Source organism: Panicum hallii, chromosome 2, assembly GCF_002211085.1.
Source record: "Panicum hallii strain FIL2 chromosome 2, PHallii_v3.1, whole genome shotgun sequence".
In the NCBI taxonomy this organism is placed as follows: domain Eukaryota; kingdom Viridiplantae; phylum Streptophyta; class Magnoliopsida; order Poales; family Poaceae; genus Panicum; species Panicum hallii.
In genome coordinates, this window is record NC_038043.1 from 34,019,394 (window position 1) to 34,041,593 (window position 22,200).

Here is a 22,200-nt window from a genome sequence, read left to right on the forward strand (position 1 = left end):
AAGCTGCACCTAAAGTTTCCTTCTCATCCTGCTTAAAGAAAGCGATAGAGAGTCTCTTTCTAAGGTTGTCCCACTTGCCATCCATGATGCCTGCGGCAAATGTGTACCATCGCTTAGCCCTCCCTTTAAGAGAGAAGGGGAAGAACTTCCACCGGAGGACATACTGTGTCATGCTTGCACAGGCAGAGCGTGAACAAAAGACACCATGGCAGTTGAGAGTGCAAGCAACAGAGATGGAATCAAAGCGGCGATGGCAATGGTAGCCAAGAGGAGAGAGCGAGGGGGCAGTGTCGGTGTTTAACCGGCTGCCCACCGAGGGATATACCCAAGGTGGTAAGTTTTGGGTAAGGAGACGCCGAGATCAGGAACTCGATGGTGCAAGGAACACAAAGTTTAGATATGTTCGGGCCACAAGATGCGTAACACCCTACGTCCTGTATGGTGGTTTGTATTGCCTTTGGTATAGAATGATCTGGAGATCGTGTTTTGAGAGGGGTCCCTGTCCTCCCTTATATATCCGAGAGTGCCAAGGTTACAAAGATACTAACCAACGCCAGCTAAGGAATCGTACCAGAATATATCTCGAGTAGATTTCTCCTGTATCGGTTAGCCTTATCTCCTATTTAAACGGAATAAATAAGAGATAAACAAGATGAATAAGAGATAAGACGGACTTAATCTCTTAGACCTCTTGAAACTACGTTATGTACACAGCCCCATGGCCCCGGGTCTGACAAGCCCCCGAGCTCTTCGTAGCTGAGTACTGCAGGCTTATCGAGTACTTTTGAAGTAGTCTTCGACTTCTTCCGAAGCTCCGTCTTGAAGTCCTTCTTTGAGTACTTGCTTGGCTGCATCGAAGCTATGAGGTGCTCATGCCCTGAATTTTATTTTTAACATGGTGTGCGATTGAAAAATCGCACTCCATATGGAGTAGCCCCCGAGCCTTAGGTTGAATCGAAGAATCAGGCTGAGGGTCACTTTAATCTTGAATCTTCCTTACTCACTTTTTCAAACAAATTTGAAAAAATAATTAGTCGATGCCACGTACCCCGCAGCCCCTGAGCCTTGAATCCAAATCTCCCAGGTTTGAGAAAAAGGATCCAAGAATCGTGGCATTAGTGTTACTCTGAAATCCTGAGAAAAACTATTCGTCTTCTGCATGGAGAAATTAAGCCTCCCGCTGGTTTATTTAACCGCGCGGTGACTTAGGGTTTCTTCTGCGCTCTCAGTCTTTATATGAGTCATCTTCGAGTAGTTTTGCGGTGTTCAGCCCCCGAGCTTACGAGCTAGGAGAGCCGAAGGAGCCATGTCGAGTAGTGTGCATCGCCCAGCCCCCAAGCCTGGGAACTAGCGGAACTGTGATGGCACGCCGTGCTGCCTGGAGGGTTGTTGCTGAAGCTTGATCTAAAAAAAGACAATACATACATTATGTAGCATAATGCGAAGATACCGAGTAGTACTCAGTAATAATATGAAGGAACCAAAATTGATTTGGTGTAAAATTTTCACGTCTTGCTCTTGCTAGGCCATGTAATTTCCCAGGGCAGTTAGCCTATTACGTTTAAGCACCTGATCCCTGATGGCCGTAGACCATAGCGTAGGGAGCTTAGCCGCATGCACGCGTAGGAGCATAGGCTTACAGAAGAGTCGAGGTTTCATGGATTAAGGCGTGTGCTACCCGAGTACTTTAGCAACCGTTAAGAGAAGACAAAGAAGTCATCATGTGACAAAGAGGATGCGCGGTGCGCATAAAGTAGTCGGCGATGTGCAGCTCTGGAGGGTTTCATACCCATCGAGAGACATACGTGCATAAGTAGTCGACGAGAGCGTGTGTGGCAACACGCAAAGATCTATACTTCCATAGGGTGTAGTCCCATGAAGCCTCCAGCACTCAGAACACAACCTTGTGGCGTGGCCTCCGTAGTCAGTGTCCTAAGGCCGTGGCAAAGCCGCCAACACTCGGTGCATTAAGTCTGTGGCAGAGCCTCCAGTACTCGGTGCACCAAAGCTGTGGCTATCGGTCTAGCATCCTAGGAGTAGTCGATTAGGGTGTAGCCCCCGAGGGTTTCATGCCCGTCGAGAGGCATACCCAAAAAGGTAGCCGATTCTGTGAAGAACAAGTCGGAAAAGGTATAAAACACTTAGCTTGATTCGTGGACGGATGTCGATGAAGCCGTGGAGCTCGTTGATGGAGCTGCGATGGTTTTGATGAAGCTCGACTAGTCGGAGTCGATTCCGACTAGTTTTCAGGTCAAGAGAAGTAGTTGATGTAGTCGTTACTGTGAGGCTCGCCCTCGACTAGTTTCTAGTCAAGTCGAGTAGTCGAAGTAGTCGGCGAGCCGCCGATCGTCCTCGCGAAGTCGATGTAGTCGAACTGGTCGCTGCTGCGCGCGGACATCGCGGCATAAGCCGAAGTTGAACCGGGTCGTCGAGGTCGGTGGCCGCGGTGCATCGACGTTGCAGCGCGAGGTGAAGTCGAGCCGAGTAGTTGAGGTCGATGTAGCCGTTCGCTGAAGGATCCGTTCTCGAACTCGATGAGTCGATCCGCCGATGCACATCCATGAAGGTAGCAATCCGCCACCTGGTGAACTAGAAAGATGCCATCGAGTTCGCCAGTGGATCTTCGATGCGCCCCCCTACCTGGCGCGCCAGCTGTCGGTGTTTAACCGGCTGCCCACCGAGGGATATACCTAAGGTGGTAAGTTTTGGGTGAGGAGACGCCGAGATCAGGAACTCGAAGGTGCAAGGAACACAAAGTTTAGACAGGTTCGGGCCGCAAGATGCGTAACACCCTACATCCTGTATGGTGGTTTGTATTGCCTTAAGTGTAGAATGACCTAGAGATCGTATTTTGAGAGGGGTCCCTGTCCTCCCTTATATATCCGAGAGGCCAGAGTTACAAAGATACTAACCAACACCAGCTAAGGAATCGTATCAGAACATATCTCGAGTAGATTCCTCCTGTATCGGTTAGCCTTATCTCCTATTTAAATGGAATAAATAAGAGATAAACAAGATAAATAAGAGATAAGACGGACTTAATCTCTTAGACCTCTTAAAACTACGTCATGTACACAGCCCCGTGGCCCCGGGTCTGACAAGCAGTGGCAGGAGAAGGGAGAATTCACAGTATGGCATCTGTGCCGCCACTCCCCCTTCCTTTTGTAGGGGCCCATGGCGCTCTAGTCCCCTCGCCACAAAACAGCCAAAAGGATGGCCCCATGGAACTTGAGAGTCAAGATACCACATCAGTGTTTTTTTTGCGTATGTGATGGAGAGATTTTGGTTCTGAGAATTAAAGATGAAATGGCACCCAGCCATTGCGCTTGTCATCCAAGAGCTAGCCCCACCCATGATCTTCAAGCCATCGATTAGGGGTAGGGTCGGGATTGCTGTCAATAATATGGGGATCAGGGTACCCTGAGCGAAGGGTCTTAGGGTGTTTGTTGGGTATTTTAGCAATGTGCGAATAAATCCGTAAGCACACGGATACCGTTGTAGATTTCACCTCAGAGTATTCCAAGTGTATCAAATCCGAGGGAACGTGTGTGCACTAACTTCTATTCTAGTCGGTCCAAGGACACCACACTAGATAGAGGAAAAGGGGTAGAAGAGGATTCCTATAGCACTTGAGGTAAGTTAAAGGTCGATCTCTCGATTAAAGATACTCGCTTCGGGCACCGGCTTACTTCTAATCTACAAGGCGACTCCGACCAACAGATCTATGCTATATCCGAATGTGGAGGGTTACAAAGGCCTAATAGGGCTGTCACCACCTATGGCCTACCTCCAGCAATATGTGGGATGTAAGGCAAATGAAGGATAACCCTTAGTCTAGACACCACGTCTACACTACTGATTACTATTGCAATCTAACTATGTTTGAGCTCTCATAGCAAACTACAGCACTCCATATAAATATGGAGCGACGAACCCGCGAGTAAGAGAACTAATCTCACTCAGATATAAGGACTACTAGTGTATACTATATCAAGGTTTATTAGCATACATGAGCGCGTACAAGCCTATACTATGATAGCAAAGGTCATAGACTACTCATGCATATAAAGAGACCAAGTATAACACTATAAGAAGGAATCACAAACGCTTACTCACTTAACTCCAAAGGAAGCCAACATCCGTAGAGGTACAGGCTGGGAGGGGAGTGCCGACACCTTAGCATTCCTCCCGAACTACCCCTCACTCTCTCCCTATTCTAAGCACTACCAAGGCAGCACTAAGCCTCTAAGGAGCCTTAAGATCAAATGTGAAAGAGTAAGCACAAGAGAGGAGTGTGTGAAGTGTGTCTCCTTTAGGAGCCCCGCACCTAGTATTTATAGGCTTGGTAAGGCGATGCTCGGCCAGCTTTGGCGTGGGAATCACGCAGAACCGACTTCAGGAGGTCACCAGCTGCTGACACGTGGAAGATGGAGGCTAATGGTGCTTAAGTTGGTTTGGCGGAACCAATGGTTCGGCCGATCCACCACCGACTCCTTTTCCATCGCCCTTTGGTTGGGTGACAGCTAGGGGGGTCTCATGACGGTTGTCCGAGGCTTAGGTTGAATTAAGGTGCTTCAAGTGCCATACGGTTCTCTTGGTAGTCGACATCGTCTTCTTCAACAGCTTCCCACAGACCACACGCCTGGAGCTTCACCTTCATCACCAAGCTCCACTCCTCGTAGTTGCCTTTAGTCGGCAGCGGGAAAGATGTGTTGCTGACCTCCTTGATCACCCGCACCTCACGGATTCTTCCACCACGGCGAGTTGCTGATGGAGATCGCCGGCGATAGGTGCGAGGCTGATCCTCATCACCTCGAGCACCTCGACCGGTTGCAGACATGATTCCTGCTCTAACAAGGCTCTGGTACCAATTGTTGGATTCTTTAGCTTAGGATCACTTTTGTTCTGTTAAGAATAGGAGAGAGACATGAGAGGAGTGGTTTTGTGCAGTGAAGCTAATAATGTATATTTCTATATTACACAAGCTTAGATACACAGGAGAGGTACATGTTCTTTTATAGGAATTTTAGGTCAGTGCTACAGTACCACTACAGTAACCGACATTATGTTGGCCTGCGCTTTACAGCTAAAGCAAAATCCAAATTTTCTACTACTATCAGTTGTCAACAGCTACCTATAACTTAATGGCTAAGCAAAGTACATCTGACCCTACTAGTCAAAACAAAATAAACTCATGGATTATCTCACATTCTTGGCATACAATGTTTTGCTACATTCTTGTTGTACTCATTGTGTGACAGGAACTTAAAAGAAAAAGATACTCATTATGTAGCAGGAATGCATGCTTTGTTTTTCCCTAAGCTCTGCTGTTTTTATTTGTAAAATATCTCCTTGATATCCTTCTTGACAGAAAGGTCGAGTACCGATAGAAATTGCTGCAATGAAAGGATGTCAGGAATGTGTTGAGATTCTTTTCCCTGTCACGGCACCTTTGGCTAAAATTGCAGACTGGAGCATTGATGGAATAACTCAACATGCAAAAATTACAAGATCAAAGCCACAAGTATGGGTCAAACGTGCAGATTTGTAAAATTTATTTCATATCCCTTGTACAATGGTTTTTCCATTTCATAATAGACTTCTCATTCTATATTCTGTCTGACTTTCAGTTGTGTTTGTTGTTATCATCTGCTCCAGGAGGACAGTAAACCTGATTTTGAGGCAGATGGTGATGCCGCATTCTCTGAAAGGGATTATGCTCATGCATTGACTCTCTACACTAAGGTTAACTCTTACATTATACATCCCATTAAATTTAAGTTATACTTATCTTTCAATTCATCTTCTGACTTATGTAGTCATTGTCTTTTATTTTGGTGTGCACCAATGTTGAAATTCCAAGAACACGAATTTGGACATATATCATCCAGAACTGGGCCATTTAGTTATTGAACTTGTATTTATCACCTTTCCAGTCCCCTTTGTGAAGGTTATCAGTTAAACTTTGTTGCTAAAATGATTCTTGTTGGTTATAGATGCATGTCCTATTAGCTAATGATTATGTTATTTTAAACATAAAAAATTTCAAGTATATTTGTTATGATTGACTATAAGTGGTGCCATTTATGGATTAGCTTGGTCTTTGGTTTAATAATTAAGCACTTGATTGCTGCAGGCAGTGGATACTGACCCTGATAATTCAACCTTGTATGCGAAGATGAGCCTTTGCTCACTGCATACAGTTGATAAAGGCAAGGCTCTGGATGACGCTGATACCTACAAAGGTATGCAGCCGAACTTATCAAAGTCTTGCTTTGCACAAGGAGCGGCTCTGATACTGGTGAAGGTGAGTTGTGCTAGGCTACCCAGTATCAGTGACATTTGATTTCCCAATTCTGCGTCACATTACATTGTAAATTATTTGCACTTTTTGTTTAGGAGTATGGCAGAGCATGCAAAGCACTCATGTCTTGTTTGCACATGGATTTTGGATGCAAACCAACTGACATAGCATCTAGGTAAACTCTGTTGTATTTAGTTTAACCCTTTCGTTGGAAAAGTTTGTATTACTGATGCTAAGATTAGAGAGATGTCTCCTGAGAAAGAAAGTTTATAGTGTGGCTTATCATTAGTACAAAATAATTCCTTGTACTCAACACCATCATATAAGTACATGTACTTCAACCCAGATTGTCAAATCTTGTGCTTGACAGAAACAAAATATAACTGAAATATTGCTCTATTTCCTTAAGTTGTTTTCTCATTTGGTTTGGAAAGTTGGCTACACATGGAGCTTGTCCCAATTAGCTTCTTATTCACCTTATATTCTAACATAACTTCTAACCGTATTTGTTGTAGTGGGGACCATCAGTGAAGAAATGTTGATACTGCAAAGGCAAGAATAAGTGGACAGGTTGTTGTTGTCACTACCGTGCAGGCAAAGATATACTAACAGGTCAGGCACCCTATATATGAAAGCTGGGGTGCTCTTTTTTTTTCTTTTTGGGACCTGTCCAGGTTTTGTGCAGATAAACGATGCTGCATAGTAAATGTGTTGTACCTATACTAGCTAAACTGTGAAACTGGACCAGATGGGTGTAAAGATCAAACAATGCTGGAAGCCTGAACAACTTAACCAATAATCATAGTGATATTGTGGGTTTTGACGCTGTAGAATTGTAGTAACAATGCTGCATATCCTCAAAATCGCTTTAAACATGTGAAATGAAGGCTGTTTGAACTGTGTTCAAAGTTGATGGCATAATCGAGATATGGAAAGTATACTTTGTTGTGACCACGTGAATGTTCGTTTTACTCCTATGGATGGATACTAGAGTAACATTAATCCTCGTAATCGTATCAAACGCCTTACGAGTTGATGTGGCTTCTGGCCAGGCTTCTCTCAAGTGCACGAGCAATTCATGCCACCGGTCCATGAACTTAGGTGGGTGCAAATATCGTTTTAGTTTCTGTCTTTCAGAAACTAGGAAACCGAACACTCATGTGCATAAACTTTAGGAACCAGAGCAAGAGGTCTGAAAGCGGTTTTCATGTGATCGAACTGCATCTTTTTCAATGATGATAGGGCATGTGCAGAAGTTGATTATGACGCGGACTTGTTGATTTGAGCCTTAATCAGCCTTGCTAAAATTTGGTCATGAACAAAAAGCAGGTCATGGCTAGAAGTTTTGGTAAGGAAAGGCGTTTGGATTCTAACCATACCAACACACTCAAGCCCCTGCTCCTCAACTGTATAAACTGCTGCCACAAAATAATTGGCAGCTTGGTCACGATGAGGTGGCAACACATTTGAAAGGTTGGTGATATCTCGTGGTTATCTACACGTCAAGAGTTTTTTCTTAAAAAAATTGAAACTTAAAAGGTTGGTGTAAATTACGCGAGCCACCACCCCGATTAATATAATTTTATATTGCACCAAATAAATATTAACGCACAGACAGCATAGTACGCGTAAGCCGCAACCACCAAAGCTGACTCGTAGAGCCCAATCGATATCGGCCCATGAAACGTGAACCCATTTAGGCAGGGCCTATTCCGATCACCTTGGTGTGGCTGGGTAGTAGCAGCTTCTGTACGGAAGCACCGCACCGCCAGCCGGCGCGCGCCTCCCGCCCTTTTCCATTCCCCTCCTCGCCACCCCCCGTCTCTCTCAGCGCCGCGGAAGCTTCCAGAACCCTCTCAACCCCATGGCTTCCTCCTCTGCGCCGCCGCCTCTCAACTCCGTGGCTCCCTCCTCTTCCTCCTCTGCACCGCCGCCTCTCAACTCCATGGCTTCCTCCTCTGCGCTGCCGCCTTCGTCGTCGCAGCGGTTTGTCATGCCGCCCCGGCTCGAGCTCGGGTTCGGGTTCGGAAACCCCAGTCCCAGCCACAACCCCTCCGTCGAAGACAGGGTGGCACTGCTCCTCAGGGCGGCGTACGACGGCTACCTCCCCAAAATCAAGAGTGAGCTCTCGAGACGGACACCGCGATTTCATATTCGCTGGGATGCGGATGATCTGATGGTTCCGATTTCCTGCTTTTGGTTTAGTTTTGTCTGGGTTTCGGGGGATTGATTGAATTTGTTGTGCGTTGCTGTCTGTTGTCGCGCAGAGCTGGTGAAGCGGCTCGAGGAGCATTCAGGGATGAGCGTGGCGGAGGCGGTAGCGGGGGTCGAGGTCCCGTGGAGCAAAGGCCACGGGCCACTGCATATGGCGGCGTCGGCCGGGAAGGTGAAGGCGTGCAAGTTCCTGATCAAGGAAGTCCAGCTCCATGTCAACGCGATCGGCACCGATGGTTCGTAACTCGAGGCAATTTTTGCTTTTGCGTGGCGTCCGTTGGGTGACCACTGAGAGGGATGGGTTGGTTTGATCATGTTTCCGAGCACGGGAATTGAGAAGGGGAGGCTATGCTCTGATATTTGCGCGTGCAGGATAGGTCGAGGGTTAAGTTTCTTAATGTTGGGGAATGTTGTGGCATCCGAGGTTTGCTGGATTATTTGTTTGGGAGCAAATTGCTGGAAACTGCTTCATGTGAGTTCTATGCATGATAGAGACGAAATAACAGGTGATCATGTTTGTCCTTGGGGTGCAATTGGTATTTTATTCAGAGCCTGCGCAGTGCCCAGACTCTAGATCACCATCCCACCGGCCAGTTTTCTTTCATAAATCCAAACCTGTGATGTTGAAGGATGGTTGCTGTGGAGACTATATTCGATTGCCAATTTATTTTGCGTTGATGCCGGTGGGATCCCTTTCTTTTCTTTTTCCAGAGTGAAGGGGGAAACCTTTGTCTGCTTGGGAAAATATTTGCAAATAGTTGGTCTTTGTGAAGTGTATGATGACTCATGTATCTGCGAAAAATATGATCTATCAGGGGAACATTTAAGTCATGATAGCAGTTTGAGTCATGGGCTCATGGCTCCTGCTGTTTCGCTTAATCTTATGCCACAATACAGGATACAACTCTGTGGTACTGCTATCCTTTTCTATATATACCACCTCATTTGATCAGAAGCAGTAAAATGTTGATATTCTGATTGACATTTCTTGTACCCTTGCCACATTCCAGGTGCGACACCTCTATATTGCGCAGTATATGGGAGTGGATCTTTAGCTGTTGTGAAGTTTCTTCTCGATCATCAGGCTAATCCAAGCAGAGTAGACAGTCATGGGTGTTCTCCTCTCCACATTGCAGCAATTCGAGGTTCTCTTTGCCCTTGAATATGTGTGTTTGGGACTTTTACCATTCGTCAAGCTTTATTCTGAGCTTATCGTGCCAAAATATTTTCTCACATTTCTTGTAAATTTCAGCACATATAGGTATGTTGTTGCCTAATGCCTATTGGTTGCATATTATGGTTATGTACTGATCTGAGTTGGGTACTAGAACATTTATTTGGTAGTCCAAGTTTGGAGGTTATGTCCAGCGTACTCAATCTATAGTCAATATAAACATATTCCTCATAAGGAAGTAACACTGAACTTTAGAAGTAACATTGGAAGAAAAGTGAGACCTGTTTCTATGGGTTTGAACATACCATTAGCAATCCTTGAGTTCTAAGAAGCTATTTTTTGGTGCTGTGCTGTTTGACCTAAACATTGATTTCGAGTTTTGACCATATTATTACTTCCTCAGTTGCTGAAAAGTTCAAGTTACTACACAGTTCTGTCGAAATGCTTTATAGGCGTAAATTTGATATGTTAAGCCCTTAAGATGGTTAAGATAAGATTTTAGTTATGGAACGCATATTCATTTAATATATCTATGAATGCGACATGACGTGATTATTTTCCTTGCGTTTGATCCAGGTAACTATGAAATTGTGGAGGAATTATTGTCAAGAGGAGCTTGTGCTGATCCTATGTGGGAATGTAAAAGTCCACTATATATTGCTGCCCAACGTGGACATACAAGAATGATGGAATTATTGCTGCGTCATGGAGCAGAAGTAACAATTTCTTTCTTACCAGCTCTAATTTGGTCTTCTTACCAATGTACAATGTATCAGGTTCAGCATCCCATTCATGATAAATTGACCAAGAATTAAAAGTTGGACAAATTTGTTTGGGAGTAGAAATGCTCTTGTGTTTGTCTTCTTAAGCGTATTTTCTAACCCCTTGCCTGGAAATTGGACTCTTATTTTTTGGCTAGCTCAAAATCTATTTGCCTTCTGCATATTTTGTTCTTTTACCATATAATAGAATGCCTATGTGCCGTATCATAACTCATGGTAAACTAGAACCACATTGCACATTTTCGTAGTGGTCGTTCCAATGTCAAACTTTGGTTGGAACAGTTTTATTTATCCTACATATTTATGACACTGGCTTGAACTCTCCTGCATCGTTTGAGAAAAAAATATATTTGTGACTTAAATTTTCAGTTGTTATATGGTTAGGATAGAGGATAGAGAGAAAACATTGGTTACTGTTTAGCTAAGAGCCTAAGACTAGCTTCCAATTTTTCTGTTGGTTTCTTTTTTAGTTTCACGGAAACAGTTAAGACTTTCTTCGTAAGTTGAAGTTGAGAAAACTAACTTCATTTTTGTTAACTTTGTTTTTCCTGTAACTAAACCGAACAACTGTTTTTGTTATGCTTTAAATTCAGATTCAAGATTAAAAAAACATAGTTTCGATAAAACCTGAAATCCAAATCAGCTCCAAGTATAGTCATTGGTAAAACAGAATTACTTTGTAGACTCATATTCTTGTTCTAGTGAGAATGGAGCATGGGTCCCTAATTTTAATGTTGTGCTCTTTCGAGGTTTCATTTGACTAGTGCAGTGGGACAGTGGAGGGGCCCTGTTAATGAAAGCTAGATTTTACCCAAAAATGACGTGGGTGTAATTTTACACCCAATGATACATAAGAAAAATCTATTGTAGGCATTATACTTTCCCACCTGCATATTTATTCTCGTGCCGAGAAATCTGGATAAAATAACAATCAGAGATGGTATTTGTGGTTAACTATTTTATTTGTCATTCTAAAATTACGTATTGACTTTTTTTTTACTACTACCCTTATCATTGTCCTTGTACAAGTAATGTGTTCTTTGTCTTGTTTCCAGCCTAATAACAATTTGGTATATACACCACTGAAAGCGGCAATCTTCGCTCGTTCATTGGTAGGCATGGAATTACTTATCAAGGTGCAGTGACTTGTCCTGTTAGAGTTGTTACTGATTCCCTACAAAGATCTTGCCAAGGGAACTGGAAAATTTTGATATGTCATTCCTAGGATGAGCACAAGTTGAATCTTTAATACGTAAAGTTGTGTTCAATATTCTGTATCATATATTCTATTTTGCAGGCTGATGCTGGTGTTAATTTTGGTCTGCCTGAAACTCCACTGATAGCAGCTGCAGCTGCTGGCTTAACTGACTTCGTCAAGCGTTTGTTGGAAGCTGGTGCCAATGCAAACACGCCTGATGATGTCAGTTTTGTCCTAACACTTAGCTTGTTCATTGTCTCTTTTGAAGAGCTTCTTTGTTATGTACTATCATTTATACTTTCAAAATAAATTTCTAATATGTTACAAAATGAATGGCTTTCTACAACATTCTGAGATCTTAATAACATAACATCACACGTTAGGATGGAACAAGGTACTTCTCCAAGTTCTTTGTTCTTACAAAATAGTTGAATCGAATGCCCATAAAGACTAATGTAAAACTCGGTTGTACTATTTGGTCTCTTTGCAACTAGCAGTTTAGGGTAAAATGTTGTACTTTGAAGTCCTATGTTATCTCTTTTTTCTAAAAACAGAAATAAAGAACTCCTCTTTTTTCCTGTACCTAAATTCACCGGAACCACAAGACTTCTTAGAATGGGATTCTAGCACCATAGATTTTGTTTCAGAAGGGTTACTTGTCTGGACCTCACCATATTCTAGTACACAATGCATTAATTTGTGATCTCAGTTCTTCTTGAGTATAATGACTTTTCACATTCCTTTTTACTCATTTGTGCAACAGAAAGCCTAACTTTACTATTCCCTAAGCTCTCATTTATTTATTTGATAAAGTTCTTTCTTCTTAAGCAGAATGGTAGGATTGCGATAGAAATTGCTGCAATCCAAGGACGGCAGCAATGTGTTGAGGTTCTTTTCCCTTTCACGGACCCTTTGGCTAGAGTTGCAGACTGGAGCATTGATGGAGTAACTCAACATGCAAAACTTATGAGTTCCGAGCCGCAAGTATGGGCAAAACTTGCAGATTGCTAAAATTATGTCATATTGTTTGACTTTGTAACCTCTTATAGCTTTAGGTTATCATAGGTTTTTGTATTCTATTTGACTTTCAGTTGCCCATGTTATTTAGGATCCTGTGTTCTATGAAGTTGATGAACCTGATTATGAAGCAGAAGGGGATGCCGCATCCAATGGAAGGGATTATTCCCGTGCATTGACTCTCTATACTATGGTAAATTTTTCTATCATGCATCTTATTAAATTGGGATGCACTTCTGTTTGCTGAAAAAAACTCACTTCTGACTTATGCCTTGTATGTAACTAAGTATTGTGGCACACACTAGTCCTGATCAATTAATAAGTAGGGTTAGGTTACCTTAACACATGGTGATTGCATTTTTTTATTTTTAATGAACATTCATGTAATAAGTTCCAAGAAAGCAAATCTAGTCATAGGGTTAGATTACCTTAACTCATGGTGATTGCATTTTTTATTTTAATAAACATTCATGTAATAAGTTCCAAGAAAGCAAATCTAGTCATATATCCTCCAGAACAGAGTGACCAATTTTGATGTTTTTGTCTAATGCCTTGTTAGTCCCTTCTTTAATACTCCCTCCATTCCAAATTGTAGGTCGTTTTGACGAATCTAAATACATAGATTTTGCTATGCATCTAAATAAACGCTATGTCTAGATACGTAGCAAAATTATGTATCTAGATTTTGCCAAAACGACCTGCAGTTTGAAACGGATGGAGCAAGAATTAACATGTTCTTTTGTTTAGTAAATTAAATCATCAAATGGCTGCAGGCAATGGAAGTTGACCCTAATAATGCAACCTTGTATGCAAAGAGGAGCCTTTGCTTTCTGAATTCAGGACATCAAGCAAACGCTCTGGAGGATGCTACTACCTACATAGATATGCAGCCGGTATGACTGTATGTACTTTTACCTCCATATTGACAATCTTTAGAGTGATGTTTTCTATCGTTCGTTTCTGATTTGGGTCGCATAATTATCTGATTGTTTAACTTGTTTGTGATGTGCTAATGAAACTTGTAAATCTGCAGTGAAGGACCGACCATCCGTGAAGAAAGGTTGTTAGTGTAAAAGCTAGAAGAAGAAAGCCGTTACTGCACAGGCAAGGTCAGGTTAATAGCTGTTACTCGTAGTCTTATAGTAACAACTGCACAGGAAAGAACAGGGATTGTTAGTTGTTACTACGATATACACTGCAGCGCCACTGACATGGTAAATACTGACGAATGAAGCCTCCGTCGTAAAAAAAAACTGCGGAGCTCTGTGTTTCCGTAGGATACTGCATTTTTCTCTGTAAATTGTTCATGCTTTTTGTAAAGAACGGAAGGAGCATTGTATACATGCTGTGCGTATACTAAACCTGTGAAACTGGTCCAACGTTGGCACCACGTACGATCAAACAGTGCAGCAAGGTTGAAATCCTTATCCAGATGATAGTGATGTTTTTACAACTTTTGTCGTGGTATTGTAATACTAGGATGGTTGGCCCACGTGGGGAAGGCGTGGATGGTCTGTGTTGTCAGCATTACCAGCAGGAACAATGGTGTTCTGAGTCGCCTAGCATAACAACGCAGGTATATGGATTTTGGTTTGGGTGGGTGGGTGTTGGGGGGGGGGGGGGGGGGGGGGGGGGCGGGGGTGCGGTTGGGATTCAAAACTGAAAAATTTTTGATTGCTACTGAAATGGATGAATTTCGGATCAGGATTCGGTTGTTTGACCGGTCAATAAATTTATTTCTAAATAAAATTTGGATAGAATTTGATGGAAATTTGGACATTGATCACTTCTGTAGCAGATGGTGGGGAGAATTGGAGAGATACGGTGAGAAGCTAAGGGTGCGTTTGAGTAGCGCTCCAGCCGCTCCGCTCCGCAAGAGAATCGGGGGAGCGCTACCAAACGGTGCCGAACTCGTCCGATTCATGGATAAATCGAGCTGGAGCGATTCGCTCGCTTCCACATCGAGCGGGAAGCGGGAAAACCCTGCTCACCTCCCCCTCCTTCTCTTCCGCTCTTCCCCCTCGTCCTAGCCCGCACCACCATCCGTTGGATAGCGATTCTTACAAGATGTGTGTCCCTTAGTGCAAGGACAAAACGGGTTCAGCACCCCACACGGGCCATGCATCATGTGGTTGGTGACCATTTTGTACAACTCAGAAAACTTTTTCTTGTTTGGAAGTTCTGCTAAGATAAGAACATCATATTGTTCGGGACACTTAAACTTGTACTTCCGTTTCATGATCAGCAAGTGAAATCTAGGCCCCTAATTGATTTTGGTGATTCTTGACAATCACAATTTGGGATGTGATGCTTTGATGAAGTTGTGTGCAGGAATAAAATGAAAGAGTTGAGAAGAAGATAAAAAGAAGGTCTCCAATTCAAATATGTATGGTGGTGGAGTTCACTGGTGATTTAGTTCAGATTTTGATTTTGAATTTGAGTATAGGACCACCGTACTATAAAGGAGGATGCTGTCGATTGATCCAGGTTGTCAAAGTGCTTCCGTTTGAGATGAAATTCTTTCTTGAGATCTACCTTCTAAATTCATCTGAGTCGGATGATCCGGCCTGCCAGCAAATTTTCCTCTGCCCCAGGCCGGATGATCCGGTCTGTCTGGCTGTTCCCCTCTGTGCTGGGTCGGATGATCTGACCCTAGGCCGGATGATCCGGCCATGGGAGTTGCGTAGTGTATTTTGATCTTTGTTGCTTGCTCGGATGATCCGGACTAACAACGGATGATCCGGTACCCCTCAGAAATACACATAACGGTAACTTGAGGTGAGTGGGGGTATTTATACCCTTTCACCTCCCTCATTCATTGCTGCTGCTTCCCACGACTTAACACACCTCCACAGCATTCATTTCAACCATTCCCTCCATCCAAGAGCTTGATTCTTGCAAAGATTCACCTAGGGATTGAGAGGGAGTGAGATTTGGGGTGTGGAAAGAGAGCACTTCGTGGGCTTTCACTTGTTCATCTCAAGAAGCACTTGAAGCATCCTTTGATTCATCGATTTGCGTTTGTTACTCTTGGAGCCCTGCTCCTAGACGGTTAGAGATGCCGGTAAGTTCCCATTCCTTTGTGGTTTGAGCTTCCGAAAGTTTGTATTACCCCTCTCTTTGTGAGATCAATAGTAAATAACTCAATCCTCCTTTGTGGTTGATTGTGAGAGACTTGGGGCTAGTGACAGCCCGGTTCTTTGTGAGCATCTCAACGGAGACGTAGCTCCTTTGTGGAGTGAACTTCGGATTAAATCTTGTGTCTCCATTTACTTATTGTTGTTCATATCGTTCTTGAGCTTGTTTCGACCCGATCTACTAGATAGGGGTAGATCTCGTATATTGGATTCCTGCATAGGCTTTGCAATACCTTTTACCAACTTTGTATTCAAAGGGAATCGTCAAAAGTTAAGTATATTTTGAATTTAGTTGTTGGTTATTTTCTCCCGGCTGGAAGATCCGACCTTAGGCCGGATCATCCGCCGCCCGGAAGATCCGACACTAGGCCGGATCATCCGGAACCCGGAAGATCCGACCTTGAGCCGGATCATCCGGCCGCTGACGTTTTTCTGCCAAGATTTTCAGGAAAATTTGAACAAGGCCTATTCACCCCCCTCTAGGCCTAGTGTTGGTCCTTTCAATTGGTATCAGAGCCTAATCTCTTGATTAAGTCTTAACCACTAAGGGAAACACACTATGGCTGGGATCGGTGATAACTCTGGTATTGGTGCATCCTCCGAGAAAGAACATGTGGTTGTGGAATCATGCTCAGATGACGATGACGACTTTGCTATAAGCGATGTTGATGAGAGCTTGGAGGAAGCGGAGAAGAAGAAGAAACGAAGTGAGAAGATAAGAAAGAAGATTGCCGAACAAGCCGAGAAGAAAGCACAAAAGCTTCTCAAGAAGAAGTTGAAGGAGAAAGAAATCCTTGCAGGACTTCATGCGGTGTCACATTCATATGAGACTTCTTCCTCTCATAAAACTCTTGATCCTGCTAACCTTGCTTTTACATCGGTTCCAATGAAAAAAGTTCCTCACTTTGATGGGAGTGACTATGCTCGTTGGAGCAATGATATGAAAATGTACTTATATGGTCTTCATCCCTCTCTTTGGACTATTGTGGTTGTAGGTGTGGACATTAACGCCAACCCCCCTCACACAAAAGAGCAAGAACATGACTTCTTCCGAAATGCTCAAGCCGTGATGGTTCTTCGATGCTCTCTAAGCTCATATGAATACAACAAGATAAGAGGGCTTGAAATTGCAAAGGACATTTGGGATACACTCCAATTGTCTCATGAAGGAACTGACGTGGTCAAGAAAGGAAAGATGGATTTTCTTCAAGAGGAACTTGAATCCTTTGTCATGAAGAAGAATGAGAGTCTTAAAGAAATGCATGATCGCTTGAAGCTTCTTGTGACCGAGATAAGGATGCTTGGTAGTAAGGATTGGGATGAGCACAAAGTCACCAAGAAAATGCTTAGAGCATATGCTCCGAAGAATCCAATGCTTGCAACCATGATTAGAGACAAGAGAAAATTTAAGCATATGCTACCCATGGAGTTATTCAACAAGTTGCAATTCCATGAGATGAACAACTTGGATGTGTCCAAATCAATTGAACAAAGTGAAGTCAAGGCAATTGCTCTAAAGGCCGAACCAAGCAAGAAGAATGAGTCAAAAGAGAAGACCTCAAAGTTAAAGGAGAAGAAAGATTCAAGTGACAATGATAGCACCGATGAAGAGACCGCCATGATGGTAAAGAACTTCAAGAAGTTCATGAAGAGAAGAGGTGACAAGAAGCCGATTCACCAAAGAAGATGTTATGAGTGCGGTGAAAAAGGTCACTACATCGCCGATTGTCCTCACAAGAAAAATGACAAGGAGGACAACAAGTCAAAAGACAAGTACCATGATAAAAAGAAGAAGTACAAGGAGAAGAGCAAGGAATACAAGAAGAAACATGGCAATGTTCATGATGGTGAAGGTTGGGAGTCAAGTGATGACTCCGACAAAGAAGAAGTAGCAAATCTTGCTATTCAAGCCCCTACACCAACTCAAAGACTCTTCAACAACTACTCCAAAAGTGATGATGAATTTCTCTTGTGGCTTATGGCTCAAGGGACCAAGGTATTAAATGCTTCCGCTCCTCCATCATCTACTCCCTCAACATCTAGTGACATAGAAAATAACCTAGATGAAGAGGAGGCCGAACTAGAAAGAAACATGATAAATGAGTTTGGCAAAAAGGGCTATAAACAAATTAAAAAACTAATGGAGAAATTGGAAAAGAGAAAAGAGACTCTCGAGAGGCAAGAAGACTTGCTTATCCTTGAAAAGGAAAGAAACCTTGCCTTTAAGAAAACTCTAGTTGAGGAAAAGGTGAAGGTTGATAAATTGACAATTGATTTGTCAAGTGCCAATGACTCACTTAACAGGATGTCTAAGGAATCATCTTTGATTAATGACTCTTTTGTTAATCTAAAGAATGCACATAGTGAGCTTCAAGAAAGACAATAAAGCATAGAGGTCAAATATAAAGATCTTGAAGCTAACCATAATACTCTTTTGAAAAATGCCAAAATCAACTCCAAAACAACTCATGATCCAAATGTCTCCACTAGTGAAGGTTGCTCAAGATGTTATTCAATTGATATCAAATCTTGTGTAACTAACCTTGTTAAGCTAGAAGAAAAAGTCAAAGCGAAAGATTCTCAAATTAGGGATTTGAACAAGTTGGTTGACATGAGTAAAGCCAAAGGTAAGAGTGTATTCGAGTCACATCCGGCATATAAGGCTGAGAGATATCCTAGTATTAAGGATGGACTCGGATTCACACGAGGTGGAAGGTCAAATGGCACAAGAAAAATAAATGCATATGAGGTGCCCTTGTTCAAGAGAGGCACTAATCTTAGAGAGTTGATGAACATTGCTCATGGTGCGTCAAGGGTGAACAACATTGAAGCAAAGCCCTTGGTTAAGATTCTTAGCAAGGTTGCCAAGGACTCAACCAATCTCAAGGAAAAAGAGAAGATCATTGAGCGCAAACCATCTTCCAACTACACAATTGATTACACGGTCATGTGGGATCAAAATGGGAAGATGGTAGTCAAGTATGTTGGCGCTCATGCTAAGAAAATGATGAGAAGTGTTTGGGTGCCCAAGATGTCTCGGTCTAACCCTCAAGGACCCAACCTCATTTGGGTACCTAAAATCAAGATTTGATTTATTTTGTAGGCATATTCCTCCGGTGGTCCTACATGGTTGCTAGATAGCGGTTGTTCAAATCATATGACCGGAGAGAAGAAAATGTTTACTAATCTTGAAGAATATGACTCGCCTATTGAGAGAATCATGTTTGGCGATAATAATTATGGTGATGTTGTTGGTCAAGGTGATATCCCTATCTCAAAAGATTCATCACTTACTAATGTGTATTTAGTGGATACTTTGGGGTACAATTTGTTGTCCGTTTCACAACTTTGTGAGAAAGGCTACAATTGTCTCTTTACTAATCAGGGTGTGACCATCTTGAGAAGGGAGGATTCCTCTATTGCTTTTACAGGTCGTTTAAAGGGAAAACTTTATTTAGTTTATTTCACAACTACTAAAGTGGAACCTAAGATATGTTTAGTGGCAAAATCTAGCTTGGGTTGGCTTTGGCATTGCCGGCTTGCCCATGTTAGCATAAGAAACTTGGCCAAACTTCAAAAGAGTGAGCACATCCTAGGACTAACAAATGTTACTTTTGAGAAAGATAGGTTATGTAGTGCTTGCCAAGCCGGGAAACAAGTTGGTGCTCCTCATCCACCCAAGAACATATTGACTAGTTCAAGACCTTTGAAACTACTTCATATGGATTTATTTGGTCCAATTGCTTATGTTAGTATTGGTGGGAATAAATATGGTCTTGTGATTGTGGATGACTTATCTAGATACACTTGGGTATACTTCTTGCAAGATAAAAGTGAAGCTCAAAGGGTTATCAAAAAGTTCATTAGAAGAGCACAAAATGAGTTTGAATTAAAGATTAAGAATATTAGAAGTGATAATGGTTTGGAGTTCCGGAATCTCAATGTGGAGGAATATCTTGATGAAGAAGGGATCAAGCATGAGCTCTCAGCTCCTTATACTCCTCAACAAAATGGCATTGTTGAAAGGAAGAATAGAACTCTTATTGAGATGGCTAGAACTATGCTTGATGAATACAAGACTCTGGATTCATTTTTGGCCAAAGCAATTAATACGGCTTTGCCATGCCGTGAATCGTCTCTATCTTCAAAAGTACTTGGGCAAGACTCCATATGAGATCCTCACCGGTAACAAGCCAAAGGTGCATTACTTTAGAGTCTTTGGTTGCAAGTGTTATATTCTTAACAAAAAAACCAAAAGTTCTAAGTTTGCACCTAAGGCCGATGAAGGTTTTCTACTTGGTTATGGTACTAACGAACATGCCTATCGTGTCTTCAACAAAACCTCCGGGTGTGTTGAGGTCACGGTAGATGTGAAATTTGATGAATCAAACGGCTCTCAAGTAGAGCAAGTTGAAAATGACCTTGTAGGTAATGAAGAGCCTCCAGACCAATCCATCTTGAAGATGGGTCTAGGAGAAGTAAGACCTTATGAAGATCAAGAAGAAGAGCAAGCGGAAACCCAAGCTCCGAATATTTGTCCTAATCTTAATTCATCATCATCAACAAGAGTCGAACCACCAAGTTCTTCTCAAGATCAAGATCAAGCTCATGGTGACGATCATGATCGTGGCAATGATCAAGGGGGAGCTAGTGGTGAAGATGCTCAAGTTGATGGTTCTCATGATGAGGGCGATGATGATGAGCCTATTCAATACCAATCAAATATTCCTTCACCCAAGAGTTCATCAAAGTATTCAACGGGATCATCCCGTTGATAATATCCTTGGAAGTATTCGAAGAGGGGTAACTACTCGTTCACATTTAGTAAATTTTTGTGCATGTTACTCGTTTGTTTCCTCTTTGGAAACTCTTAAGGTAGAAGATGCTCTTAGTGATGCGGATTGGGTCATTGCAATGCAAGAAGAGCTGAATAACTTTACAAGAAATGAAGTTTGGGAGTTGGTTCCAAGGCCCAAACAAAATGTAATTGGTACAAAGTGGGGTTTCCAGAACAAGCAAGATGAGCATGGCATTGTCACAAGAAATAAGGCTAGATTGGTTGCTAAAGGTTTTACTCAAATTGAAGGTCTAGACTTTGGTGAGACTTATGCTCCGGTGGCTAGGCTTGAGTCCATTCGTATTCTTCTAGCCTATGCCGCCCATCATGACTTCAAGCTATATCAAATGGATGTGAAGAGTGCATTCTTAAATGGACCTCTCTCCGAGTTGGTATATGTAGAGCAACCTCCGGGCTTTGAAGATCCTCAATTTCCCAATTATGTGTACAAGCTCCATAAGGCGCTCTATGGGCTCAAGCAAGCTCCAAGAGCATGGTATGAATGCCTTAAGGAATTTCTTCTTAAGAATGGCTTTGAAATGGGCAAAGCTGATTCTACTCTCTTCATTCAAAAAGTAGACAAGGACTTATTTGTTTGCCAAATTTAAGTTGATGATATTATCTTTGGTCCTACTAATAAGAAGTTTTGTGAAGAATTTAGTAGAATCATGACAAAGAGGTTTGAGATGTCTATGATGGGTGAATTAAAGTTCTTTCTTGGTTTTCAAATCAAGCAATTGAAGAACGGAACTTTCTTATGTCAAACCAAGTATACAAGTGATATGCTCAAGAAGTTTGACATGGCAAATGCTAAGCCCATCACGACTCCTATGGTTGTAAATGGACATCTTGATCTCAATGAAGATGGAAAACCGGTCGATCAAAAGGTATATCGCTCCATGATTGGATCTCTTCTTTACCTTTGTGCATCTAGGCCGGATATCATGCTTAGTGTGTGCATGTGTGCAAGATTTCAAGCCAATCCTAATGAATGTCATTTAGTGGCTGTTAAAAAAATCTTTAGATATTTAGTGCATACTCCAAACCTTAGCTTATGGTATCCCAAGGGCTCCACTTTTGACCTACTTGGCTATTCCGATTCGGATTATGCCGGTTGCAAGGTAGATTGAAAGAGTACAACAGGGCCTTGCCAATTTCTTGGTCGGTCCTTGGTGTCTTGGAGTTCTAAGAAACAAAATTCTGTTGCGCTATCCACCGCCGTGGCCGAGTATGTTGCAGCCGGTGCTTGTTGTGCTCAACTGCTTTGGATGAGGCAAACCTTGAGTGATTTTGGTTGTGAGTACAAAAAGATTCCTCTCTTGTGTGACAATGAGAGTGCCATTAAACTAGCCAACAACCCGGTCCAACACTCAAGAACCAAGCATATTGACATAAGACACCATTTCCTTAGAGACCACGAAGCCAAAGGAGATATCGCACTAAGTCATGTAGGAACCGAAAAACAACTAGCCGATATCTTCACAAAACCTCTCGATGAGCAAAGGTTTTGTTCTTTGAGGAGTGAGCTAAATATCTT

At 42.5% G+C, this 22,200-nt stretch overlaps 1 protein-coding gene across 3 annotated transcripts; it reads left to right on the top strand.

Moving 5' to 3' along the window:
* Nucleotides 1-8,087: 8,087 nt before the first annotated feature.
* LOC112883137 (tankyrase-1-like) lies at nucleotides 8,088-14,012 on the top strand. Of its 3 annotated transcripts, none has more exons than XM_025948378.1 (11): nucleotides 8,088-8,424; nucleotides 8,572-8,754; nucleotides 9,334-9,429; nucleotides 9,529-9,663; nucleotides 10,269-10,408; nucleotides 11,530-11,610; nucleotides 11,772-11,894; nucleotides 12,504-12,656; nucleotides 12,781-12,882; nucleotides 13,463-13,582; nucleotides 13,723-14,012. In XM_025948378.1, exons 1-11 carry the CDS (start codon nucleotides 8,169-8,171, stop codon nucleotides 13,723-13,725), a joined length of 1,392 nt encoding a protein of 463 aa, XP_025804163.1. In that variant the 5' UTR covers nucleotides 8,088-8,168; the 3' UTR covers nucleotides 13,726-14,012. The 3 variants fall into 3 exon arrangements, with proteins under 3 accessions (XP_025804163.1, XP_025804164.1, XP_025804165.1); XM_025948379.1 differs by having other exon boundaries at nucleotides 11,530-11,586; XM_025948380.1 differs by lacking the exon at nucleotides 9,334-9,429.
* The last annotated feature ends 8,188 nt before the right edge of the window (nucleotides 14,013-22,200 follow it).